The sequence below is a fragment of the Lutra lutra genome, chromosome 16 (assembly GCF_902655055.1).
Source record: "Lutra lutra chromosome 16, mLutLut1.2, whole genome shotgun sequence".
In the NCBI taxonomy this organism is placed as follows: domain Eukaryota; kingdom Metazoa; phylum Chordata; class Mammalia; order Carnivora; family Mustelidae; genus Lutra; species Lutra lutra.
The window spans coordinates 5,503,957-5,531,313 of NC_062293.1; the positions used below are offsets into that span (position 1 = coordinate 5,503,957).

General features: G+C 46.0%; 2 protein-coding genes and 1 pseudogene across 8 annotated transcripts in view; 2 read left to right on the forward strand and 1 right to left on the reverse strand.

The window, feature by feature from the left end:
* The window catches only part of SAP30BP (SAP30 binding protein), a 36,656-nt gene extending 27,694 nt beyond the window's left edge, over window positions 1-8,962 (reverse strand). For 2 of the 4 annotated variants that reach the window (XM_047707721.1, XM_047707720.1), the window contains exons 1-3: window positions 8,814-8,962; window positions 7,546-7,655; window positions 5,243-5,290 (exon numbers count right to left, since the gene is read on the reverse strand). In XM_047707721.1, coding sequence (XP_047563677.1) covers window positions 5,243-5,290; window positions 7,546-7,655; window positions 8,814-8,919 — 264 coding nt within the window. In that variant the 5' untranslated portion in view covers window positions 8,920-8,962. The remainder of the gene's footprint in view (window positions 1-5,242; window positions 5,291-7,545; window positions 7,656-8,813) is intronic. The other 2 variants (XM_047707723.1, XM_047707722.1) reach the window with 1 other exon arrangement.
* A 147-nt stretch (window positions 8,963-9,109) lies between these two features.
* The window catches only part of RECQL5 (RecQ like helicase 5), a 37,479-nt gene continuing 19,231 nt past the window's right edge, over window positions 9,110-27,357 (forward strand). The window contains exons 1-8 of one of the 4 annotated variants that reach the window (XM_047706575.1): window positions 9,110-9,254; window positions 9,756-9,890; window positions 11,157-11,278; window positions 12,387-12,905; window positions 13,027-13,132; window positions 13,642-13,753; window positions 14,964-15,126; window positions 24,641-24,720. In XM_047706575.1, coding sequence (XP_047562531.1) covers window positions 9,770-9,890; window positions 11,157-11,278; window positions 12,387-12,905; window positions 13,027-13,132; window positions 13,642-13,753; window positions 14,964-15,126; window positions 24,641-24,720 — 1,223 coding nt within the window. In that variant the 5' untranslated portion in view covers window positions 9,110-9,254; window positions 9,756-9,769. Of the gene's footprint in view, window positions 9,891-11,156; window positions 11,279-12,386; window positions 12,906-13,026; window positions 13,133-13,641; window positions 13,754-14,963; window positions 15,127-24,640; window positions 24,721-27,357 lie in introns of all 4 variants that reach the window. The other 3 variants (XM_047706571.1, XM_047706574.1, XM_047706572.1) reach the window with 3 other exon arrangements.
* LOC125086935 (myosin regulatory light polypeptide 9-like) lies at window positions 15,282-21,245 on the forward strand (annotated as a pseudogene).

The window sequence follows — 27,357 nt, forward strand, 5'->3', positions numbered from 1 at the left end:
TTTTAGCAGTAGGCATACTCTCAATTAAAAAAAAAAAACATTTCACTGAGAATATCCTTGCTGAAGTAGTCAAAATGATTAATCTGACTGAGTCTTGACCCTTGAGTACAATTTTTTTTTTGCACTTTCTCTGATGCCATGAGAGGGTGCGTCAACACCTCTGCACACTGAGGTCCGATGGTTACTTCAAGGAGAAGCACTTAGGTGAGGGAGTTACTAGCTTATCTAGTTGGTTTCTCCATGGAACACCATTTTTACTTGAAAGAATGAGGGACAGACAAACTACCATTAGTCAGATTTGGGTAAGTGCCAGACATTTTCTAAAAAAATGAAGCCTAGCGGTGCCTGGGTGGCTCAGTGGGTTAAAGCCTCTGCCTTCGGCTCAGGTCATGATCCCAGGGTCCTGGGATTGAGCCCCACGTCGGGCTCTCTGCTTGGCAGGGAGCCTGCTTCCTCCTCTCTCTCTGCCTGCCTCTCTGCCTCCTTGTGATCTCTGTCTGTCAAATAAATAAATAAAATCTTAAAAAAAAATAAAAAATAAATAAATTAGAAAATGGAGCCTGTCACATCAAGGAAAACTCCAACAGAACTCACTGAACTCACTGATGATAATAAAATTCAAGATCTTGAGTAAAAATTAGCATCCTGGAAAATGTGTATTCTCCGCAGTGAAATAGTTAATGGCTTGTCTAATGAGATTAGTAATGTCATTAACAAATACAATTTTTTGGATATCAGAAAACAAGATACAGCACTGCACATCTGCATAACTCGGTGAACCAACATTTCCCAAATCCCAGAGCCTGAGGATGGAACATCATGGATGGGTAAAACAGCCCTTCAGAGTGTTAGGCAGACCGGGGACTTAAATAAAGTGAGTACAAAAAGTTCACTGAGGGGGCTCCTGGGTGACTCAGTCGGTTGGGCATTTGCCTTTGGCTCAGGTCATGATCCCGGAGTCCTGGGATCGAGCCCTGGATTGGGTTCCCTGCTCCGCGGAAGGCCCGCCTCTCCCTCTCCCTGCCACTCTCCCTGCTTGTGTGCTCTCCCTCTGTCAAATAAATAAATAAATAAAATCTTAAAAAAAAAAAAAAGTTCAGGGGTGCTTCAGTGGCTCGGTTGGTTGGGTGTCTGCCTTTGGATCAGGTCGTGATCCCAGGGTTCCTGGGACTGAGCCCCACATCAGGCTCCCTGCTCAGGGGGGAGCCTGGTTCTCCCTCTGCCCCACATCCTGCTTGTGCTCTCTCTCAAGCTCTCTCTCTAAAATAAATAAATACAATCTAAAAGAAAAGTTTAAAAAAAGGTCACTGAGAACGTATCACATTCCATGGTGCGATTAACTTTTAGGAAACCACTGCTTGTTGAATTTTGATAAAATATTAAAGAAGAGATCCACAATCACCTAAAGGGTTATTAAAATAATTTTTCCTCTTCCCAATGACCGGTATGTGAAACCAGATTTTCTTTAACTACTTCAACCAAAAGAACACATTGCAACAGAGCAAGTGCCGGAAGGGTGAGGAGAACCTAGCTGTGCACCAAGATGGCCGTTTGACGTTAAGGAGACCTGTGCAGTGGGAAAAAGTGCATCTTTGCATCAACTTTTTTCAGTTTCAGAAATAGTTATTTTTCATTAAAATGTTATTTACGTTAATATGTAATGGGTTTGTTATTTTAAAATGACAACTATTTAAAACTTTTTTTCAGGTTTTTTTTCCCCCCAAGATTTTATTTATTTGACAGAGAGAGATCACAAGCAGGCAGAGAGGCAGACAGAAAGAGAGAGAGAGAGAGACGCAGGCTCCCTGCTGAACAGAGAGCCTGATGTGGGGCTCGATCCCAGGACCCTGGGACCATCACCTGAGCCGAAGGCAGAGGCTTTAACCCCCCTGAGCCACCGAGGCGCCCCCAAAATTTTTTCAGTTTTAACTTCTAAAATAGTAAGTACCAATAGATAAAACCAAAATGAAGTAAAGCTCTTCGGGATCCTCGGTGTTTAATTGTGCAAAGACACCAAAATGTTCTGAGAACTGCTGTAGTAAGAAACGAAAAGCAGATTTTAAAAAGCTAAAGCAGCGGACGCCTGGCTGCCTCATCTACTGAGCATCTGATTTCAGCTCTAGTTGTGATCTTGGGGTCGTGGAATTGAGCCCTGCTCCATGCTCCTCTCCCTCTGCCCCTCCTCCTGCTCGTGCTCTCAGTCTCTCCTTCAGACAAATAAATAAAATCTTTACAAAAATAATAATAAGGGGCGCCTGGGTGCTCAGTTGGTTAAGTAACTGCCTTTGGCTCAGGTCATGATCCCAGGGTCCTGGGAGCAGAGAGCCTGCTTCTCCCTCTCCCTTCACTCTGCCTACTTGTGCTATCTGTCAAATAAAGAAATAAAATCTTGAATAATAATAATAATAATAATAAAAAGCCAAAGCAGGAAGGAGTGCCATCTGGTGGAAAAGACAGTTCTGGTGGAAATGACATCAAGCCATTTGCTAACAAAATAAATGATGCCTCTAATTTATCCTGGTAACATATCCTATTTTAGAAACTTCATATACTTAAGGTAGAAATATTCAAAACTGAAGGCTTGGAATTCAAAAATATTGTTAAAAGTTGGGGTGCCGGGGCGCCTGAGTGGCTCAGTGGGTTAGGCCTCTGCCTTCAGCTCGGGTCATGATCTCAGGGTCCTGGGATCAAGTCCCACGTCGGGCTCTCTGCTCAGCGGGGAGCCTGCTTCCTCCTCTCTCTCTGCCTGCCTATCTGCCTACTTGTGATCTCCCTCTCTCTGTCAAATAAAAAAATTTAAAAAAAAGTTGGGGTGCCAATTTGGGGGAAAAAAGTTGGGGTGCCTGGGAGGTACAGTTGGTTAAGTGTCCCACTCTTGGTTTTGGCTCAGGTCATGATCTCAAGGTCATGAGATCCAGCCCTACAGTCAAGTCTGCTTAAGACTCTCCCTCTCCCTCCCTCTACCACCAGCACATGTATGCAGACTTTCTAATAAATAAATTTTAAGGAATATATATCTATCTATATCTATATTTTTATCTATATAGTTAAAAATAAATTAAGCATGCCACAGAAGAGTTCTGAAATAGAGGGATGAAGGATTGGGAGGGGTTTGATGTGGAGGCTGCTGCCTGAAGACAGTCTGAGACCAGCTCAGGCAGGAGAGGAAGGCAGCACCAGCACTAAGGCATGGGGAGCACAGAAGACTGTTTCCAGTCCTTGCGGTGCCATGAACACTCGTGATTTTTGGACTTAAGGACATGTACAGCTCTGTCTGACCCCTTCCACACTCATCCTCCAAAAGAACTACAAGTCACTGTGAGAGTGGCTTCTGTGTTCTGCTCTCCAAGGGCCTCTCAAGAACAGACATTGTTTTAGAACACTTTTTATGCCACAACCAGACTCGAAGTTCAAATGACTGAATGAAATATAGTAAGGCGCATCAGTCAAACGCTGAGTATAAGTGACACATCTTGGGGCACCTGGGTGGCTCAGTGGGTTAAAGTCTCTGCCTTTTGGCTCAGGTCATGATCTCAGGGTCCTGGGATCGAGCCCTGCATCAGGCTCTCTGCTCAGCAGGGAGCTTGCTTCCCCCTCTCTCTCTGTCTACTTGTGATCTGTCAAATAAATAAACAAAATCTTAAAAAAAAAAAAAAAAAAAAAGACACGTCTTCCCAACCTTCACATGATACCGAGAAAGGCTGACCCAATACACTTTAACCTATTTCCCAGTTCTGGCCCCCTCACCACCAATCTCATTCCCAGGGGATTTGCTGTTTAGCTTGCTGTATTCCAGAAGGGGTGGCAGCAGAGTACCTGTACCTTTTTCTCTAGCCAGCTTCCCCAGGAGGCCTTCCAGCCTTAAGCAAAGGCCAGCCACTACATACACAAAGGCTCCAGGTCCCACAAACCCTCTTCTTCCTCCACAATGAAGTTCCAGCACTTGGCCAGCTCCTCAGGCTTATCTCATGCCTGGGCTTGAAGGCCCTCACACCCCAAATACTAAGACAGAAGATACTACCACTACTGCCATTTTCCTTCCGCAAGCCAAGCAGCGGGGAGGCCGCCCTTGACCCAGGCCACAGGTGTGCCCTCCGGTTTTATGTTTAGAATGCCTGGATGAGTTAACCCTGAGTTCCTGAACTTGACACAGAAAGGTGCGGCATTTGCAGTACCTAGGGCTCAAGTTTTTTCTTTCTTCTGAGTGCTGGTGCCCAAGCTTTCTTCCTTGGGAAAATGTGTTTTCCGTATCATCCACAGCCTCTCATGGGCTTAGCTGAATGGCTGCACAAAGTTCTATCCAAACACAGAATCGGTTCAAATTTGGAAGAGCTCGCACCCTGTTTTCGGATACACTATTGTTTTGATTATAATTTGGTACAATTTTCTAAATTCTACTATGTTGCCTTGAAGGCTTTGGTTGGTTTCAAAGTAGCTTTTAATCACAAAACTAGGCCCATATTCCCCAGGCCTAGAGTGACAGAATCAGACTTTCTCTTTGAAAGAGAAATGTTTGTTCCCTAAAGAATGTGTCCTCAATAGGCACAGCGTACAGTCCAGCAAGGCTACCTGACACAAAGCAGGGGTGGGAAGGGCGGGGGGGGGGGGTCTTACCCATCATCAAAATAGGTCAAGGAGCATGACAGGAAATGCTGCTAACGACTCCCAGCTGCTACTGGGAGGGAAGTATCAGAAGAAATAGCGATGTTGTTTCAGAAAGCCCGTTCTGTTTACCTAAAAGTAGATGGTCATGGGCCTGGGGAAACAAGGATTAGGTACAACTTTTCCAAAAGGCAGGGAGAGGCCTCACTCTGTCTGACCCTCCCATGGCCCTTCCTCACTTCTAGACAACTGAAGAGTACAACAGGCAGCCCTTATGGCTTCTTGATTCCAGAGACATTCCCACATCTAACCCACCTGCAGGTATAGCGACCCCACCAAGCCCACCTGGCTAAGAGCAGAGGCAGGCTGCTATGCTCAGCCAGGCCTCTCATCTTTCTAGACAGGAGCTATGGCACTATCTGCAAGGCTGGAAATCCAAGCTGCCTCAGAACTTACTCATTCCATGGTGACCTCCTTTCTTTAGAAAGCTGGTTTCAACACAGAAAATGTACACATGGTTGCACAGTGTGTTAGCAAAGTGTGTCAGCGGGACTGAGCTGGCCCAGACATAGGAACTGAGCCACAATGTTACAATGCCTTGTTTGCATCCAGCCACCCCACCACAGCCAACACCAAATACCTTTGGGTCATCAGCCTCAGGTTTTTCAGTCTCTGAATCGTCATCTTCCTACAAGACAAAGAATTTAGAGGATTAAGCTTAAAGGAGCGGGCCTGTGGGTTCTCACATGCATAACTAGGGGCTGGAGCCATCCCACCAAGAACCCCTCCCCTGCCCTATGACCCAGAACTAGAGGAAGAGAAGGGGAAAAGGAGATGTTCTGGGGGTGGGGTGGAGAAAAGAACATCAGCAGCTCAAAGTCGTGACTCCAGCAGTGCCATAGTCTAGAGTGATGAAAATGCCTGAGATTAAAAATCACATATATAAAAATGAAAAAGGTTGCAATGTGTCAGAAAAGAATAAGACCAGGTCCCACAGGGTAAAACAGACACAGTGTTTCTAATGAAATATGCTTATTAAAACCAGGAACATGAGAACCTTTTTTTCCTTCTTTGCCTTTCATATACACAAGGACATCAGGCCCAGACCTACCATGACGTGGTTCACGGTCAGAGTGCCATGACCCCCACAACCACACCCCAGCACTTCAGCCCAGGAACAGTCACAGTTACATGAACAGTAGGAGAGCAGGCGTCAAACGACCAGGGCAAGTGACCCAGGGAAAGGCTACAGATCAACACCTGGCCTTTCCTGGGTCCCAGGCAAGCAGACTCTGCCTCCATCCAAGCACTCACAGAACTGCCACTGACCTGTTCTATCCAGTCTTGCTCCTGATCCAAACAGCCAGCCTGACACAAATCATCATGTGAACAAGGCATTCTCTAAAGTGTGCACTACAGCCTCACACGGGCTAGCCCACCATTCCATGGAAGACTACTGAAGGTCAAAGATCGGCTACCCTACTACGTAGCTATATCCATGTCTGTTCCCAGAACACCCCAATGCACAAGAGCCTTTAACTTAACACCCAGGGGAAAAAAAATTAAGTTTCACTTGAAATTGCTTTTTTCAATTGAGCTACACTTTAACCCAAAAACCAAGTAGTGCCCCAGATGTTGATATAAACATCACCTGTGAGACTCGAACAAATTATACGGGTAGCTTCGAGACTTAATTGTCCTGCCAGGTGCCAGTGAGCCCAAAGGGTTAAATGTAATCCCCATGATTTCCTTAAGATGAGATCAATCGTGCCAAATAATCAGAGATGTAGCTCGGCCAAATACAATCACATTTTAGAATGTCTAGATCGGGATTTGATGAGAGGATTTTACTAGAATGATGTAAAGCTTAAATATGATGAAAATTCTAAGCAAAGCAATGCGGAACAACACTTCGGAAATGTTATCATTACTAAGAGAACAGTTATGGTGTTAAGCCAGTATGGGTGCACTTAAGAAAACAATCTGCAAAGCTTTTCTAAACAATTTTAGTCAATTCTTAATTATCAGCATTAATGGTGGAGCTACGGATATGAAAATATCTACAAAAAGAGCATCAAATACAAAATGCTTTTTTGTTTTACTTAAAACATCTTTCGACACTAATATTTAAATATCAATACACAAGAAAACTTTCAAACAAATAGTAAAGTACATTAAGTATTTTGGTTAAAGGTGTTGCTGAATAACCAGATTCTATAACCAGATTTCACTTTGTATGTTTTTGTGCTAAGCATCAGCTTGAATCCTTGCTTTCTCTCCAAGCTGTTATAAACTCTAGCTCCTAAGACTCAGGCAATAATGTATCCAAAGGCTTTCTGTTTAATTAAGGCACAACTTCTCTTTTCCTTGTTGCCAGCACATACTAAATGTCTGGGAAGATTTGTACTCAAGAACGGCAGGCACTTTTATCAAAAGTGCAAGTCAAATATCAAAAAAGAAGTTAAGAAGGATCAAACCACAAATAAAAAACTAAATAATTTCCCTTCCTAATCTCACTAAAAAGCTGAAAGATTTGAATAAGTTCCAACCAAGATTAAAAATAGTACAGAGTTGACTGCAGATATAAATGATACACCAGTTAGGATGAATGCATTGCTGTAAATGGAATAAACTGTCTAAACCGGGAAAACCCATATGAAACACTCATTGATATCTCATTTAAATGAAATAGTCCATTATCTCTTCCCCCCAATTTCAAATCAAAAGTTAATACAAAATGGTCCAGATGAAAACAAGTTTTGTTTTCAAAACAGAACTACTGATATCCAACCCAGTTTCCTCAACTGAAACCAAATAAAAAGCAGGGGAACAGAGGGGAATGACGTTAGCCATGGAATGGAACACTGTCAGTACAGTTTGAAGGTTTCTACCAAAGGAAACGGTGCTTTGAGCAACTCTGGATTTGGGAACAGATTTACTTACCGACTGTTTGCTGTTCTCATCCTCTTCTTCTTCATAGCCATCTTCATCACCTCCGAGGCGAGAGAAGTCATCCTCTCCATAGGCTTCTGATACTAATCCACCTTTCTCCTCTGAAACAGAGGAAAAAAGAAAAACGAATGAAGGCATACAAAAATGGAAGACAATATTTTGAGCGGCCAGAACCAGCCCCGAAGATCAGAGGGGTGCCTAAATCTCGTGTAAGTGACTATAGGTCCAGAATCTGCCTTTGGAAAGAACACAATTTAGTGGATAAAATCATTAAAAGAACATGGAAGAAAACCAAATGCCAAATTCTTGCTTTCATGCTTCCTATCCACCTAGTATGCCAGTTGAAGCCTTCTCTTTTCTGAGCTGCTATTGTTGCAGGTTGTTTGAAAACCTCCTTTGTCCTCATTTTTGTGTGTCCTCCCTACGAACAGGAGCTTTAACTGGGACCCTCAAAGGGGCTACCAATCATACTTACTTGAGAAACAAAATCATCTTCTACCTTTAAACCAAAACAACCTAACAACAAAAAATATAAAATGATACAAATTACTGGGAAACCACCAGAGAACTTCCCAACTGGAAGACACCACAAAAAACTGAGAGAAGCTAACCTCCAAAGGAGGAAAGGAAGGCCCAGATATGATAGGTAACTTGCTGCCTTATTATCCCAAAGCAATCTGTTCTCATTTCCTAACATTGAGTAGGGCAACAAAATCACTGATGGGGTTTAACAGCTCACAAAGTAAGGGAATCACTGAGAAGCATTAGAAAGCTCACAAAACACCCAGATCCTACCCCAAATCTACGAATTACTCCCTCATCAGCGAGATCAGACATACATATCTTTAAAGGCTCCAAGATGCGTCTAGGGCACATTCCTAAAGCGAAGTTATAAATTTAACAAGACACAACCTTTTTCAACTTCCACGTACGTTCTACTCATCGCTCTCCCCATTACACAGTGAACCCGGAGGGAATAGGTAGCTTTGGATCCTCTCCATCCACCCCTCTGTCCTACGCTGCCCGGCACGGAGCCTTTCAAAAGTTTCGGCAGAATAATCGAATCAACGGAAGGAGATGGCCCGTTTTTATTCCAGAGCGTCTACTCTGTCCCAGCCAGAGGCTCGATCGCGCTTTGACGCTCGCGGACCCGACACTGGGGGCACAATGACCATCTCTTTCCCTCCCGCTCTGCTAGGTGAGCAGCATTCCGAGCAGACACCAGATTCTCCCCTTCCAGTTCCCTCCTCGGGCCTCACCAGGCGCGCCGCCCGCCGTTTCGACCCCAGCCTCGCCGTCGGACTCGGGCTCTGAATCTTCCGCGTAAACTGCCAGAGACGACAGAACATTCTTCTTCCCCGCCATCTTACTCCCACAATCCCAGAGTGCTTCACTTCTACGAGTCAAAATCGCCGACTTCCGTACGGAAAGGCGACTTTTTCCTATCCCAGGAGAACCCGCGCCGGTTCCCCTCCAGGAACCAATCAAAAGGGCCCTTTCTGCGCCTGGCCCCGCCCTTCGGAACGTCATCACCGCGCGACAGATATAAAGTTGAGTGGGTTTTTCCTGACAGAATTCCCAGCCATTTGGCTCCTCAGAATTTGGGGTGGCTTATGGGGTTCTTCGAGTAGTTCCCGACCGGCGGGCAGCAGCGGCCCGGCAAGAGTCCTTCGCTCCTGGGTGGCCCGCGCCCAGCTCTGATATCTTGGGGTGAAGCGAGGGAGGCTTCGGCTGGGGAAGGGAGAAAGGAGCGGATCTGTGGGGCTTAGAGGAAGAGGGATGAATTCTCCTCCGGGAGGTCCGAAGAAGGGGTCGGGGCTCTGGGGGAAGAATGGCCGTGAGATCAGCGCTTATAAAAGGAGCGGGAGGTGGATCTTAGAAAAACAATTCCATCTTCTCCAAATTATTCCAAAGATACAGTTTGAGTTTCTTCTCGTAATCTGATTTCTAGCCTGTGCTGTATCATGGATGGGATATTTCAGTGTTTCTGTTTTCCCGAGCGTGAAAATGGAGATGTTAATTGCCCGGCAATGTGTTGCTTGAGGCTGTTCATCTGGAGCTGTTTTAGCTGGAAATAATATATTGCTTGAGAGTAATAAAGCAAATTTTACTTAGAGAAAGATGAGCAGTATTTTAAAAGCGGAACAGAGGGTTTTCGTTGCCATCATATGATCATCACCTTTACCTTAACTTCTGGCCACGGTCTGTCGCTAAGATGAGCACCCGCCCTTCTTTTGACCCTGAACGTCGAGTCCGGAGCACGTTGAAGAAGGTCTTTGGGTTTGACTCTTTTAAGACACCTTTACAGGAGAGTGCGACCATGGCCGTAGTGAGAGGTAACATTGCCAAAATACCTGCGTTTACATTTGTGCTGGCTGTACTGTAGCATTGCCTGAGGGTGCCAGTTGCCACCTTCAAAAAGCCCTCCTTTTCAACCCTTCCTACTTTCCCACTCTTGGTCCCTAATTGTTGGAAATCTTGTAGACTTGTCACTTAAAACTTTCAGTTTTATTGGCAGAATCACCCAGCTCTTCTGGTTCTTACATTTCATAGCCAGCATCGGCAATTATCTTTGAAAACAACTCTTAGATTTCAATCCATGTTGGTTTGTGTGTGGGCGGTGGTGGGCGTGGCAGGAATAACCTAATCCAGCCACAGACCTTCCAACCCCCCTTTATTAAAAAATAAATAAATAAATAAATAAGATATATTTATTTGTTTATTTGACAGAGTTAGAGAGACAACAGGAGAGGGAACATAAGCAGGGGGAGTGGGAGAGGGAGAAGCAGGCCTCATGCGGGGCTTGATCCCAGGACCCTGAGCTGAAGGCAGATGCTTTACTACTGAGCCACCCAAATGCCCCTCTAAGCCCTTTTTTGAAGACTGACCTGGGTCCTAAGTAGGGAAGGAGGGAGTAATAATACTGTAAACCTGAGATACATTGGCAAATGGGGGTTGTCAAGAGGAAAGCAACAATGTAATATTAATTACATTATAACACTTATAAACAAAAGATCTCTAAGTGATGTTGCTTCCCTGTCTCCACAGCTGGGCCCACTCATCTAGAAATATTCAACTTTTCATGGCTATTTAATTCCATCATGCATATCCCAACAGACTCAGACTTCTCACCCTCATGGTTGTTATTGCCATTACTGGAAATGGTTGTGGCCATTTCCAAATCTCTCTGGATCTCTACCCTTTACACAGGAAGGATGGGAAGGAAATTAGCATTATATTGAGAACTTTCTGTGTGCCAGACACTGCTAGGTGCATTTCCTATACTCTTATTTTTCAACAGCCTTGATGAAGTAAAAGATAAAAGACAGGAAGTATTTATTTATTTATTTATTTATTTTCTTTTAAAGATTTATTTATTTGCAAGAGAGAGAGTGTGCTCGTGCACAAATGTAGGGAGGGACGTAGGGAGAAGGAGAGAATCTCAAGCAGACTCCCCACTGAGAGCAGAGCTTGAAGTGGGGCTGGGTTTGATCTCACGACCTTGAGATCCTGACCTGACCTAAAATCTAGAGACACTGAACTGCTTGGGCCACCCAGGTCCCCCCAGGCAGGAACTATTAAGTGTTGTTGTCTTTTTGCAGGTGACAAGGATGTCTTTGTGTGCATGCCCACAGGGGCAGGAAAATCCCTTTGCTATCAGCTCCCTGCTCTGTTGGCCAAAGGCATCACCATCGTAATCTCTCCACTCATTGCTTTGATTCAGGTGAGGCTTAGGGGTGTGAAGATGGTAGCCCAAAAAGTTTAGGGGAAGGTTTGTTTTGTTTTTGTTGTTGTTGTTGTTGTTTTCAACTGGAAATGTCACTTCTTGTTTGGTCTTTACCCTTTTTTTTTTTTTTTAAGATTTTATGTATTTATTTGACAGAGATCACAAGTAGGCAGAGAGAGAGAGAGAGAGAGAGGAGGAAGCAGGCTTCCTGATGAGCAGAGAGCCCAATGTGGGGCTCAATCCCAGGACCCTGGGATCATGACCTGAGCTGAAGGCAGAAGCTTTAACCCACTGAGCCACCCAGGCGCCCTGGTCTTTACCCTTTTATTTTCTTTGATTTTCCTATCTCCCTTTCTGTGTTGGGTTTCTGAATTGCCCAAATATGGGAGCTCCAGTAGTGTATATCACTCTGGAGGGTTATGAATGAGTCTTCTGTGTCTCGATGGCCTGAGGTCTCTCACCTTCCTTTGTTACTTTCCACCCAGAAGAGTATGGAACTATGTCTGTATACACATATGAGTGAGACAGACACTCACTCATGGACACACATGTGCACTTTTGACAGGTTAGAAGATGCAGATGATAGAAAGCAAAATTGATCTAAACGGGCTGGGACATTGTCAGCATCTGCTCTGCACCTCTGGGTATATTTAAGGCCTGCAGATGGGCTGACAGAATCAGAAATGAGGAAGTGTGGCCATGCGGTTAAAAGCCATCCAGCATGAAGAGAAACAGAGTGATAGGAACAGTGCTTTGTGAGTTTCACAAGGTCTCAGGCTTTGAACTCAATGGTTTATGTTCATTCATTTCATTTTTGCAGTGTAAAATTTCATTTAGTGCCAACAGCTATGTTGTTAGGTAGTTGCCAGTTTTATAGGATGAACAGAGTCTCAGAGCCAGCCAAAGAGCCTGTGGTGATTCAGTGAGTCAGAAATGAGCCAGGACTGTCTGTCTCTAGACTCTGTGCTCTCAACCACTGCACCTCCTGTGAGAAGACCTTGGAGGTTGGGAGGAGGACGTTTATGGCTGGGAAATGCCCAGCGAGCCAAGGTGACATTGACCACCGGGTCCTTCCCTCAGTGAACTGTTTCCTATGTTCCCTCAGGACCAAGTGGATCACTTGCTGGCTCTGAAGGTACGAGTGAGTTCCCTGAACTCTAAACTCTCAGCACAGGAGAAAAAGGAGCTGCTCTCTGATCTAGAGCGAGAAAAGCCAGAGACCAAACTTCTGTACATTACGCCGGAGATGGCGGCTTCGGCCTCCTTCCAGCCCACGCTGAACTCACTGGTGTCCCGTCACCTGCTCTCCTACCTGGTGGTGGACGAAGCTCATTGTGTTTCTCAGTGGGGGCACGACTTCCGTCCTGACTACTTGCGTCTGGGTACCCTCCGTTCCCGCCTGGCGCATGCCCCGTGTGTAGCTCTGACTGCCACAGCCACCCCGCAAGTCCGAGAGGATGTATTTGCTGCCCTGCACCTGAAGCAGCCAGTTGCCACCTTCAAGACTCCCTGCTTTCGGGCCAACCTGTTCTATGACGTGCAGTTCAAAGAGCTGCTTTCTGATCCCTACGGGAACCTGCGGGACTTCTGCCTTAAGGCTCTTGGACAGAAAGCTGGTAAAGGGGTGAGGAACCTATGGGGCTGACAGGAGAAAGAGCGAGAGCTTCTTTTAAAGGAGGCCACAGTAAAACGGACAGATTGTTCTGTTCTTAATGCTCACTCTCTTCCCATGTCTCCTCATTCAGTTGCTGTCCGGCTGCGGCATTGTCTACTGCAGGACCAGAGAGGCTTGTGAACAGCTGGCCACAGAGCTCAGTTACAGGGGACTGAGTGCCAAGGCTTACCATGCAGGTGAGGGGCGCCTGGGCCGAGGGGTCCGCCTCCATCTCAGAAGCCTCTCCGTGGGCCTCTTGTTCTTTAAGGATCCTGGATGCTCAGATGTCTATTCCTCTTTTTCCGGATACCCAGGCAGAGCTAAAGTGATTCCCTTACGTTCATAAAAAGGAGTGTAGACACAAATGAGATCTAAAAGGAGAATTATGACTCCTGAATTCTTTTTCTCACCCTGCACCTTTCCAGCAGCAGGTGAGGAGTTTTTAGAAGTCCAGGTACTGGTGTTATGGAAAGAGCACAGGTTTTGGAAGCCAGTGGACTTGGGTTTGAATCTGGGCTTTGATGCTTATTGAGTGCTCTGTGCTCCATGCAGTCCAGGGTCTTTGAGGTGAAGTGCATGGCCCAAGGCCATACAGCTGGTAAGTGATGGATTCCAGGTGTGTGTATAGCACCCAATACAGTAACAAACCCGAGGTAGATTCCAGGGGAAATACAGGCTCCCTTCGTCACCTTCCCCTCCATCACAGGGCTGAAGGCTTCCGAAAGAACACTGGTGCAGAACGAGTGGATGGAGGAGAAGGTCCCTGTCATTGTTGCAACCATTAGTTTTGGGATGGGAGTGGACAAAGCCAATGTCAGGTGAGTGATGGTTCTTGCCTTCCCTATCCAGTTGGGCCCTGACTCAAGTGGGCTGCCTAGTGTTCCTCCTCAAGGACCAAGTGCACATGGTCCTCCTAGCGCCAGAGGGGAAGGAGGCCCCAGGAGAGAATCCTCAGTGCATAGCCCACATGGTGACGGATGCTGTGCAGCCCACTCTCCAGTGACTGTGCAGCAGGTTCTGCCATCCCCCAGTAGAGGGCAGCATGCAGCCATCGGGCCCATCCATTAACGCAGCCCAGTTCCCTCACTGGAGCGGACTATCTGAAAATGCTCCCTGTGGAAAATCAAAGGCAGTGGCTTGTTACCCAGCATTCCTTGTTACTGCTTACTGACAATCTAGAAGAGACGGGTACATCCCAGCCTCCTAGACCCACCCTGGCAACTGCTGGGAAGTCTTTTACCTCTAGCCCCACCTAACATTCCAGAGACATTTTCAGCTACCACCGGAAGCCCTTTGCTTTGATTAACACCAACAATAATGCCTTGTATGATTTACAGAGCACTTTTGCATACATGGTCTCGTTAAGACTCACAGGGAAGCTGGGTTGGTCAGGGGAGGAATGAGTCTATGTGCTTACATTTAAGAGAACACAGACTTTGGAAGCAGAGTTTGGACCCTGCATTGGCTGTGGCTTGTTAGGGCCAACTTTACTCTGACAGCCCCAGGCCCAAATCCTAGCTCTGCTGTCCCCTTGCTATGTCACCTTGTACACATTTTCCTGAATCATTTCATTGTCTGTAAAATGGAGTTATCTCACCTGATAGTAATTGTAAAATTAAATGAGACAAATATATAAACTGGCCCATAGTAGGTATTTAATAATGTTATTGCTCCCTCTCTTCCATGAGGGTGAAGGGATTTACTCGAGGTTATGCAGCTCCTTACTGGCCTTACCTTCTTTCTTTAAGCCCAGTGCTTTTTCCTCTGGGCCATGACTGTGAGAGTTTTTGGTTTCTCATATGGACTGGAATTGCCCCCTTTAATTCTGCTGCGGCCTTTAACTTGGGCCGCTCCATGGCAGGAAGGCCTACTGATTGGGTGCGGGGGGTCTTGGCTACATTTATTCTGAAACCTGCTAACCTCCCTACTCTTGATGACCACTGAGAGCCCTGTTTCCCTGATTCTGATCACTCCTCCCCTCAGCTCTTCTGCCGCAACTCACGCTGCTTGTCCCTTTGGATCCTTCAGGTTTGTCGCTCACTGGAATATTGCCAAGTCTATGGCTGGGTACTACCAAGAGTCTGGCCGGGCAGGCAGGGACGGGAAGCCTTCCTGGTGCCGTCTCTATTACTCTAGGAACGACCGGGACCAAGTCAGTTTCCTGATCAGGAAGGAAGTAGCAAAACTCCAGGTAAATCTGGGCAGCAGGACCCCTTTCTGTCCAACCCCCTCCACTCTCCAGTTTCACACATCTTATTTCTGAACCCAGATGGAGCTCCTGTAAGCTACAGGGGTGCTCCTAGGGCTAGGAGGTATAGCGGTGGGGGAAATGGTATGCTGGTGAATATGGAGCTTGCAGCCACAAGGTTAGACTCTTTCCCTTACATTTGGTGTGTCTTAGTGCGATCTCTTGTAGGCCTTTTATTTTACATAGCCAAGATCAATCCTGCCTTGTGGTTTTTTCGGTTTTGTTTTGTTTGGATGGAGAGAGAGATGGAGAGAGAATCTTAAGCAGGCTCCACAACCCTGAGATCATGACCTGAGCCAAAATTGAGAGTCAGACACTCAACCAACTGAGCCATCCAGGAGTCCCAATCCTGCCTTGTTTTTTTTTTTGTTGTTGTTTTTTTGTTGTTGTTGTTGTTTAAAGATTTTATTTATTTATTTGACAGACAGAGATCACAAGTAGGCAGAGAGGCAGGCAGAGAGGCAGGCAGAGAGAGAGAGGAAGGGAAGCAGGCTCCTTGCTGAGCAGAGAGCCCGATGCGGGGCTTGATCCCAGGACCTGACACCATGACCTGAGCCAAAGGCAGAGGCTTAACCCACTGAGCCACCCAGGCGCCCCCCAATCCTGCCTTGTTTTAATTAGCTTTGTTACATAAGCATTTTCCCATATTGTTGAAAGTTCTTTGTTTTGTTTTCAGCCTTTTTTTTTTAAAACTGGTTGTACTTGCTTTGCAGAGAGCCTAGAAATAGACCCAAGTATGTAAATGAACTAGATTTTTGATAGGTGACATTATAAATCAACAGGAAAAGGGTGCAGTGTTGAATAATTGGTGCTGGAAAAAGATAAAGTCAGATACCTGCCTCCTGTACCATACACATGTGAATTATAGGTGGAGTAAAAACCTCAAAAAAGTAATATTGAAGAAAAATATTTTGTTTCCTTGACAAAGAAAAGAGCATGTCAAGATTTTAAAAGTGGAAACTACGAAGGAAGGCATGATCTATTTGACTAAATTCAAACTAAAAATTTCCGTATGACAGAAGACACCGTAAACAAGATGGAGAAATGAGCCATTGCTGGGGAAGGTATTTGCAATATACATGATTGACTGCATACGTAGAGAACTAACTCCGGCAGGTCAGTCTATAAAAGGCAGACAGCTGCAGAGCAAGAAGTATGAATTTCACAGAAGAGGGAACCAGCATATCTAATAAAGCTATGACGAGTTGCTCAGCCTCCCTTGGGAATCAGAGAAATGTAGAGGAGGTCATGAGCTGTCACTTCATACAGGTCATACTGGCAACAGTATACAACATGTTTACAGTCACTGTTGGTGAGGATGTGGGGAAAGGGGAACTCAAGGTGGTGTCAGAAACATGACCTGGTATGACTGCTTTGAAGAGAGACAAGGAATGGAAAGGTGCTGGGGCTCTGTGATTCGGTATTTCCCCTTATAGATAAACAAGTTGTCATGTGTATGGAGATGCACGGAGATGTTTGCTGTAGCTCGGTCATAATGAACTCTTTGCGTGTAGGGTATTGGATAAGTAAACAGTGGGTTAGTCACACAGTGGAATGGTCTAAACCAGTTAAAAATGACACAGTAAATCTACATTAACCAACATGGATAAAGTCCCCCAAAGCGTAATTTGTGAAGTTGTAAATGGATACATGCAGACTTTTCCATATAAGAAATAATGCTAAATAGAGAAATATTGTACACAAGTACTTACATCTGATCTTTACCAAAATGACATTAAAAGGACAAAAAAATATATAAACCCAGAAGGACAGAAAGAATAGAAAACAAGGTAGAAATGTCAACAAATGTCTGCCCAGAAAACCCCAGACTCTACTGGAAATCTGTTGGCATTCATAAGAAAACCTGGTAAGGTGGCTGAATATAAGGGAAATATTTTATTTCTTATTTAGTTTTAATTTTTATTTTTTTAAAGATCTTATTTATTCATTTGACAGAGATCACAAGTAGGCAGAAAGACAGGCAGAGAGAGGGTGAGGAAGCAGGCTCCCTGCTGAGCAGAGAGCCTGATGTGGGGCTCGATCCCAGGACCCTGAGACCACGACCCGAGCCGAAGGCAGACACCCAACTGACCGAGCCGCCCAGGCACCTATGAGGGAAATGTTTTAAAAAGCCTTACTTTTCTCCACATGACCATGAATACCTAGGAATGGAAATGAAAAAAATATTTAAGAATAAAACTTATAGAATATCTAGACATAAACGTTACTGCCTTTAAAGAGACGTAAAAAAAAAAAAAAAACACAAAAATTCTCCCCAGTTGGTTTTAACATGCAGCCAGGCATGAGAACTACTGATTTAGATCAAGAAAATGAATATCTTGTGGAAAGAAAACAAGCTCTGAGTAGGTACAAAAACTGAGTGGGAAGACGTAAAACTGTCAGTTCACCTCAGAGTTAATATAAATGAAGTTCCGGCTGAAATCCCAAAAGCCCTCTCCCAGGAAGTGGAATCTTAGGACTTACGTGAACGAATAAGTGCCCAAGAACAGCCAGAAAAAGTCTGAGCGGAAAGAATGGTGAAGAGCACGAGCTCGACCCGGTGTCAGAATGTGCTGGGGTGTTGCCGTACCCAAATCCTCGTACTACAGCAATAAGCAGTGGCCCAGACAAGGGAATTAGAAATAAGGCCCAGATCGTATGAGAGTTTAATATGGATGAAGCCAAACCTTCCATTTAATGGAAAATGAAGGGAGTGTCTGAGAGGTGGTGCGGGCATCCTTCTGGAATAAGATGAAAGTACCCCATTTGGCGCTTTATATATAGAAGACAGATTGAGGACCTACATGTGAAAAACAGTGTCTTGCAAGACATTTGATTCCAGTGTATAACCTAGGGCTTGAAATAGTTTTGTAATGCAAATCAGAAATTCAGAAAGCTATCTTTTTTTTTTTTTTTTTAAAGATTTTATTTATTTGTTAGAGCGCGCGTGGGCGCACAGGCAGACAGAGTGTCAGGCAGAGACAGAGGGAGAAGCAGGCTCCCTGCCGAGCAAGGAGCCCGACCCTGAGATCATGACCTGAGCTGAAGGCAGAGGCTTAACCCACTGAGCCACCCAGGCGCCCCCGAAAGCTATCTTTTTAAAAAAATAAGTATTTGAATTAAAGTTCTTGAACTTTTTTGGGGGGAGGAGAGCAGCGAAACAAGGTTTATTGAGTGATAGCAAAGTGATAGTACAAAGCTCCCAGGGAGGGAGGGGACCCAAGAGGGTCGCAGCTGGAGTTTCTAAATCTAGGGGTTTTTATAGGCTTGTTGTTGGGCTGTTTTAATCTGATTAATCCTCCCTGGGCCTGTCACCCAATCAGGTGTTTGTCATCTGTCATATGGGTAGGGTGGAGGGTTCCTTCCAAGGTAGTGTAAAATCCTTTTATTTTTTTATTTTTTTAAAGATTTTATTTATTTATTTGACAGAGATCACAAGTAGGCAGAGAGGCAGACAGAGAGAGAGAGGGGGAAGCAGGCTCCCTGCTGAGCAGAGAGCCCGATGTGGGGCTCGATGCCAGGACCCTGGGATCATGACCTGAACCAAAAGCAGAGGCTTTAACCCACTGAGCCACCCAGGCGCCCCTGTAAAATCCTTTTAAAGATGGTTTCCTCTTCGGGTGGCAGCCCCAAGTTCTTGAACTTCTAAAATCCTGAACCCATGAAAAGAATGTAGTCAGCAAAAGATACCATAAACAAAGCCAGCATATAAACAGCAAATCTGGAAAACTGGTTATGCAGAAGGCAAACCAGAGGTTGAAGTTGAGGGTACATGGAGAGATTTCGACAACTGACAGGAAAAAGCAAAGTACCTGAAAGCAAGTTCCCAGAAAAGCTCGTTCAGACGGCACGTCAAAGACTTTTCAAATTCAGTGGTAATCAGGTGAGTGCAAATTACAGCAGAATGACACACGACACACGCACCAAAAGGCTCTAACACTCGTGGCTAGTGAGCACACGCAGGAGAGGGCCTGCACTTTGCCTGGAATAGTTGCAGTCTTTTTGCGGGGAAGCGTTCTAGCAATATCTATTGTGCTTTATATTTTTATTTTTTTTAAGATATTTGAGGGGTGCTTGGGTGGTTCAGTCGTTAAGCATCTGCTTCCGGCTCAGGTCCTGATCCCAGGGTCTTGAGATCAAGCCCCGAATTGGGCTCCCTGCTTAGTGGGAAGCCTGCTTCTCCCTCTCCCACTCCCCCTGCTTGTGTTCCCTCTCTCACCATTTCTCTCTCTCTGTCAAATAAATACATTTTAAAAATCTTAAAAAAAAAAAAAAGATATTTAAGAGAGAGTGAGAGCTTGGGGAGGGGCAGAGAGAGAGGGATAAGGAGACTGTGTGCTGAGTGCAGGGCTTGATCCCAGGACCCTGAGATTAAGAGTCAGATGCTCAACCTACTGAGCCATCCAGGCTCCCTCCATTATGCTTTAATATACAGGTACCCTTTGCCCCAGATACTGTATTTCTGGGACCGAATCACCTGGAATAAAAGCTCATGTGTTGGAGGGCCTGTGTGGTAAAATTGGTCACGGGGACTGACACTGGAACAACTAAACACTTGGCCATGAGCAGTGATAAAATTACAGCACGTGCTCACCATGGGGCTGGTAGGCATAACTGAGCACCCAAGGGCTCTTCTCTTGCTTTTTGAAAAAGAAATCATGTTTATTAATGTGTGACATTAGAGGTTTGCTTATTCCTTGTCTGCTCTGTTGAAATGTAAGTTCCATGAGAGCAGGGACCTCTTGTTTCCTATGGAACTGTGACGGCCAGAGCAGTGCCCGGAATATAGTAAATGCTTAATGGTGTTTTCGAACGGGTGGGGGACGTGAGTACAAGTTGGGATGGGGAAGGAAGGGGCCTTGTGTGGACCTGGTATTTGCCAGGAATGAAGGGCACCTATTAACTGATTCCCCTGCACCTTTTTTTTAAAACTGATCCCTTTTATCTGAAATCTAAATTAGACAACAGATTTTGGTAAGGTGATGAGGTATAGTATATTTATTTAAAACTTACACAGTGGGTTATAAGAGCTCGAGCTAGGCTTATCAGGAAGACACGTGAGACAGAGAAGATCCAGAGCCTCCAGAGGGGTGGTATGTGGAGGGCTGGGAGCCAGAACAGCACCGGTTTTCTCCGTCATAATATCAGAAAGGAGAAACAATAAAGCAGTGCCTTCCAATTCTAGATAAACCGTTTCCAATGTAGAATTTCCAACCCAGCCAGCCAGTTAAGTTTGAGGCGGTTTAAAGACATTTACAGCTTCCGGTTTGCTAAGCAGAGGTTGGATGTTGGAAGTGTTGGTCTTTACAGGCTTTACAGGAAGGGTGTTGCTGGCAGCGGTGGGGCGGTAGACCGAAGTGCTCATGTTCTCCCAGCTGTGCAGGGGTTTAATCGCCATGTCCAGTGAAGAGCAAAGATCAGGACTACCAAGAAGCATCCCCAGTGCTCAACATCCAGTGTTTTCCCCTTGTTTGGCCGGTCACAGAGTCAGGAATTCAAGGAGGCTTTCAGCACGATGGGTCAGAACAGAGAGGGTTTCACTGACAAGGAAGATTGCGTGATATGCTTGCCTCCCCGGGGAGGAGTCCAGCTGGTGTGTATCTGGATGCTCTGTGATGAATGAGCCTCCGGGCCCATAGATTTCACCGTGATTCTCACTGTGTTTGGCGAAAAGCTAAGTGACACAGATCGGAAGGTGTCCTCAGAAATGCTTTTGCTTGCTTTGATGGAGAAGCAACGGGCACCATCCGGGGAGATTTCCCGAGAGCCACAGACAGCGTTGGGAGTCCGGCTTACGGGAAGTGGGTGAGCTGTGCAGAGAAGCGTCTGGACAGAAAGGGAAATTTCAGTTCGTGTGCCTCCGTAGACATGGAGCAAAAGACAGAGATGACTCAAAAGAAGTTCAGATTCCAGCCAGACATTCCAACCACTGGGGTATTTCTGAGACTCTCTTAGACCCTGTTGCATGCTTAGCTTTGCAGCTTTTGTCTTTCTCATATTGATTCTCAGCCATTTGGGGCACGTGTGTCTCTAATCACAGGAGGGGGCACTTTTTACGATTTTCAGAATAGAAAATAGGGCAGTTTGGGGCACCCGGGTGGCTCAGTGGGGTTGAGCCTCTGCCTTCGGCTCAGGTCACGGTCTCAGGGTCCTGGGATCGAGCCCCGCATCAGCCTCTCTGCTCAGTGGGGAGCCTGCTTCCCCCCTTCTCTCTCTGCCTGCCTCTGCCTACTTGTGATCTCTGTTTGTCAAATAAATAAAATCTTTAAAAAAAAAATAGGGCAGTTTAACTTACCAGCCCCCTCCCTCCAAATAATTTCAGTCTACAGAGAGTCAGTACGGTTTTTCAGAGAAAGTTATTTACTCAGTTTTTTCTGAACATAATTAAACTTTCTGGTTTAAAAAAAGACATTTTCAGGGGCGCCTGGGTGGCTCAGTGGGTTGGGCCTCTGCCTTCGGCTCAGGTCATGATCCCAGGGTCCTGGGATCGAGCCCCGCATCGGGCTCTCTGCTCAGCATGAAGCCTGCTTCATCCTCTCTCTCTCTCTGCCTGCCTCTCTACTTGTGATCTCTCTCTGTCAAGATAATAAATAAAAAAAAAATCTTTAAAAAAAAAAAAAAAGACATTTTCAGACGCAAGATATCAAGAAACTCCCTCCTGTGGAGAAGCTACTAAAGTATGTCCCCCGTGAGGGAGGTAGTAATCAGTAAGGGGAAGATAGAGATCTGACCTGAGTCAGGCAAAGGAATGTCCTGGGCGCCATAGAAGGTTCGTCTCAGTTGTGTGCCAGGCCCAGGGAGGGGCAGTTCAAGTTGAACAAGGGGGACAGAAGGCTCCAGGGGGAGGTTTCTAAAAATATAAGTGGAACCTGCCATGTTTGGCCCCTGTTGACATCAATTTTTCATTATATCACAGCATTTGGGGGTGAAGTAGTAATACACTAAAATTTTTTTTAAAAGATTTTATTTTTTTATTTGACAGAGAGATCACAAGTAGGCAGAGAAGCAGAGACAGAGAGAGGAGGAAGCAGGCTCCCCACAGAATAGAGAGCCCGATGTGGGGCTCGATCCCAGGACCCTGAGACCATGACCTGAGCTGAAGGCAGAGGCTCAACCCACTAAGCCACCCAGGCGCCCCTGAAATACACTAAAATTTAAGTGAAAAAAAAAAAAAGAAAAGCTATTAATTTTGGGAGAACAAAGTTGTACAAGAAAGGATATGTGATCATAAGAAATGTAAAAAAGTAGCCACCTGGTTTAGCCGTGAATGATGTTGCTGCTGTTTCCTCACCATAAGCTGAATTACGATTTCAGAAGAAATTGTGATATAAACAGATTGGCAGAATGAGGGGAGAGAGAGAAGGTGTATTTATGTGTGTTTAGGAGTTGGGGATGATTGATTCATTCACCTTCCAGAAGCAGGAGGTCAGTAGATGAGATCTCAGGTATCAGTGTCCGTTATATTTTTATTCCTTTTCTGTATTGTTTTCTGTATTTTTATTTTGCTCAGCCACCTTATAGTACAGCATTAGTTTTTGATGTAGTGCTCAGTGATTCATTAGTTACGTTTAACAGCCAGTGCTCATCCCAGCACGTGCCCTCCTTAATACCCATCACCCTGTTACTTCCCACCCCCCACCTCTGAAACCCTCAGTTTGTTTCCCAGGGTCCATAGGCTCTCATGGTTCATCTCTCTCTCTGATTCCCTCCTTCAGATTTCCCTCCCTTCCCTTATGGTCCTCTGTTTTGTTGCTTATGTTTTACATGTGAGTGAAACCATATGGTAATTGTCTTTCTCTGCTTGACTGATTCACTTAGCATAATCCCCTCCAGTTCATCCACACCAATGTAAATGGTGGGCATTCATCCTTGTTGATGGCTGAGTAATATTCCATTGTGTATGTGGACCACATCTTCTTTATCCATTCATCTGTTGAAGGGCATCTCGGCTCCTTCTATAGTTTGGCTGTTGTGGACATTGTTGCTGTGAACATTGGGGTACGTGTGCCCCTTCTTTTCACTACATCTGTATCTTTGGGGTAAGTACCTAGTAGTGCAATTGCTGGGTCGTAGGGTAGCTGTTTTTTAACGTCTTGAGAAACCTCCACACTGTTTTCCAGAGTGGCTGTACCAGCTTGCATTCCCACCAGCATTGTAAGAGGCTTCCCCTTTCTCCACATCCTCGCCAACATTTGTTGTTTCTTTTTCTGTATTTTTAAATATTTCACAATTTTTTGAAACTTTGACAAAGACATGTACAAAAAGGCAAATAATGCATAATCCCAGCACTCAGAAGAAATCACTCCTCATATTGTAATATGTATCCTGTAAACACAGAGGTACGTGTGTTCCTGCAAATCTAAAGACGCTGGCACGTATATTTACTATTAAATTAGCCATATGGGGGCGCCTGGGTGGCTCAGTGGGTTAAGCCGCTGCCTTCGGCTCAGGTCATGATCTCAGGGTCCTGGGATCGAGTCCCACATCGGGCTCTCTGCTCAGCAAGAAGCCTGCTTCCCTCTCTCTCTCTCTCTGCCTGCCTCTCCGTCTACTTGTGATCTCTCTCTGTCAAATAAATAAATAAAATCTTTAAAAAAAAAAAAAATAAAAAAAAATAAATTAGCCATATGATATTAGGGGACCTGGCTGGCTTAGTTGGTGGAGGACTCTTGATCTCAAGGTTGTAAGTTTGAGCCCCATGTTGGGGTTTTGGCATGAGAATCACCTGAGTAGCTTTTGAAAATAAACTCCCAAAGCTCTTGTTCTAGAAAGTTCAATTCAGTAGTCTGGGTATGGACCCCAGCTCACTTTTTGAAAGTTATCCATGTGGGGGCGCCTGGGTGGCTCAGTGGGTTAAGCCGCTGCCTTCGGCTCAGGTCATGATCCCAGGTCCTGGGTTCAAGCCCCGCGTCGGGCTTTCTGCTCAGCAGGGAGCCTGCTTCCTCCTCTCTCTCTGCCTGCCTCTCTGCCTGTTGTGATTTCCTCTCTGTCAAATAAATAAATAAAATCTTTAAAAAAAAAAAACCAAAACACCAAATGTTAGAAAGTTATCCATGTGGGGGATGTCTGACTGGTTCAGTCAGTACAGCAGGTATCCCTTGAGCTTGGGGTTGTGAGTTCAAGCCCCTTGTTGGGTGTGGATGTGCTTGGGAAAAAAAAAAATCTTTAAAATATAAAATAAGGCAACCCCTTCAGGTCCCCGCCCTCCCTGGGAGCTTTGTACTATCATTTTGCTATCACCCAACAAACCTTGCTTTCCTGTCCACCAAAAAAATAAACTAAATTTAAAAGTAAAAAAATAAAGTTATCCAGGTGATTCTGATGCATGGTTTGGGGACACCATTTTATAAATGGCTTGCTTGCTGTCATTTGGTATTTTTGTCCCTCATCATCGTTTAGGCTGCAAGGTAATTGAACTATACCAGACTTTTGCTAAGGGGGCTTTTCTTGTCTCCAGGAAAAGAGAGGGAACAAAGCATCTGATAAAGCTGCTATCCTGGCCTTTGATGCCCTGGTGACCTTCTGTGAAGAACTGGGGTGAGTGACTTATTTCACACGTGCAGCACTGTGTTAGTGAGGTATTTCCTCCGCCAGCACCTGCCAGTTAACCAGCTGATGTAGGATAGCTGTTGGGCGACCAGGGCGCGCTCCCTGCCAAAGGCTCCTGCGTGGAGCGTTTCCCATCAGGCAGCCTGGATGTCAGTATCCTCGCCAGGAAGGCCCCAGAAACTAGCAGTGTGAAGACATTCAGTATTTTGGTGGTTGTCCATCTACCCGACTCCACCCACTTCTGGAGTAGCTGCTCCCATAGGTGACCTGTCAAGAGTCACGTTGTGGTCGTCACTTGACACTGAGCCGGACCACTGGCTTCAGCTGAGTAGGAATCACTTTTATCCTGGACTCAAAAAGAGCCGCGTGACCTACCTTATCTCTTGCAGGTGAATAATAAGCTTGGAGAGAAGTCAGCTTTTCTCGTGTAACACCAGCCCGCCCACTTGGAATCCACTTCTCTATTTTATCTGTATGTGCTGGTGGCAGAGGCTTGAAAGAGCCTGATGGCTGCTCAGTAGCAGGCAGGTTGTGGCAGGACAGGTTCAGGACACAAGGGACAGCCTGGATGATTCTGGACAAGCTGGGAGCATTTTGCATGCATGTGGCCCTTTGGTCTAAAAAACTCACCTTGGCAGACCCCATTGAACAACAGGGTGAGGTCGATGAGGCAGAAGTGATTGCTTCAGACTTAGAGATGAATAGGCTGATGCCCAGAGAGGTCACGGTCTCCAAGCTCACAGTAGACCGACACCGCCAAGCCTGGGTCTCCCGAGTTTTAGTGACACGAGCCTTGCATATACACGTACCATCTTGGGTTTTGCACAACTGGAATTTTTGAAGTCTGGAGCAGAGTAAGTAGACAGACCGGTACAGACAAGCGGATGTTTGGAGCGCTCCTCTAGAAACTGAGGTACTTATTTGGGCCATGTGTTTTGATTCCCACCCCGTCCTACTCACTGATGATTTGGTGGCTCCTCTGAGACTGAGTCTCTGGTCTGGTCTGTATGGCCCAGCCATGCCCAGCAGAGGTGCTTGGCACCCTTGCCCAGAGCCGTCTTGACCCGAGCCCTTTTCAGGCACTAGTACTGGGCGTTGTTAAATTAGGCCCTCTCAGGCTCCTGGAGCAAAAGGCTGATAATGAGAGGGCCGCATGTCCTTGCTAATTGTCAGGGTCCCTTCTGCTGGAAATAACCCTGCCAGGTTCTTTTCTGGGATGAGTCTGAGGCCCTGGGGGACCATCTAAAGGGTTAGCTCTGCCATATCCCTCTGGGCTGTGGCCACCCAGCAACAGGACAGATCCTGCTAGGGGCCCCTGCCTTCATTTCTCCTGCGTCCTGCTGAGGAGCTGGGGCCTCTCTGTGCTTCTGGGGGTCTCGGCATCAATGGGCCTCCTGCTGCACCACGTGCAGCCTCATCTCTCCTATCTCGTGTGCTACATTTGAGGGTTCCAGATTCCAGGACTGCCTGGGGTGGAAAAAACCGCCGTTGTGGCTGAATGTGAAATTGCTCTTTGGGTAAAAAAAGAAATGTTTCTTTATGGCGTAAATGGTGTATCGCCTATTCCCCACCAATATTTGCTCTTTTTCTAAGAATAGTCCCGGTTTGCGGTATAGTGGAAGCAGCTGTTTGCTAAGGGAGGGCACCTGGCAGCCAGGGCCAGGCCCGTGTGGTGGCTTTGGCAGAGGCAGGCGCGTCTACAAAGATGGCGTTGCAGGGCGGTCTGGGGTGCGTGGGAGCTGTGGGACCCTGTGAGGGATACCTGGGCGTCTCTGGGACCAGTGGCAGAGACACTCAGGTCAGTATGGATGAGGTCAAGGCCGGGCATCCAGCGGTGCTCCTCTCTCCTCCATGTGCAGCTGTGTTCTCTGAGCCGTGGCCGTGACAAGCATTTGTTCACTCCGGGGCGGTGCTCTCCATCTTTGAGCGTTAAAAAGAACGATCATTAGGTTGAAACAACTTCCATCTTTGAGGCTTCTGTACCTTGTCTGAGATAGAACAGCCTAGTGTTTGGGCCACAGCTGTACTGGGTGCTGTTGTCTGGGGACTGTGGTCTGGGGGAGCCGACAGTCCTCCTGACTATTCATTTGTTTGGTCATTTATTCGTTCATTCATTTATTCATCCAGCAAATATTGTTTGAAATGGACTGCACGCCCGGCACGTTGGGAATGGGGTTACAGTGGTGAGCAGAGAGTGGGTTCAGCGGGGAAGACAGGCACTTATCAGATAATCACATTTGTTAATTAGTTAATTACACTAACACGTATGTATAATTTGCAGACTCTTAAAAGGGCTTTGAAGAAAAGGTCCATGGTGTTTTGAGAGTTGACAGGTGGGGCCCTTCTTGGCCCTCAGAAAGTCAGGTCATGACTCTTCACAGCGGCTGACCTTCCCCAGTGGAGGGAGCAAACCAAACACGATGGCAAACACGATGAGAAATAGGATTACGGTGTTGAATAAGATGATCACTGCCAGGCCCCCCTGGTCCCACGGATTCTGCCAGAAATCATCATTCCACATGAGCTTCCGGTTTGTCAGTTTGCCCACGTGAACCTGGAAGAGAGGGGATGGAGGCCCTGAGTGCCGGGGCCTCTCCAAGGCCCTGTCGCAGGCGCTGCTGTCCA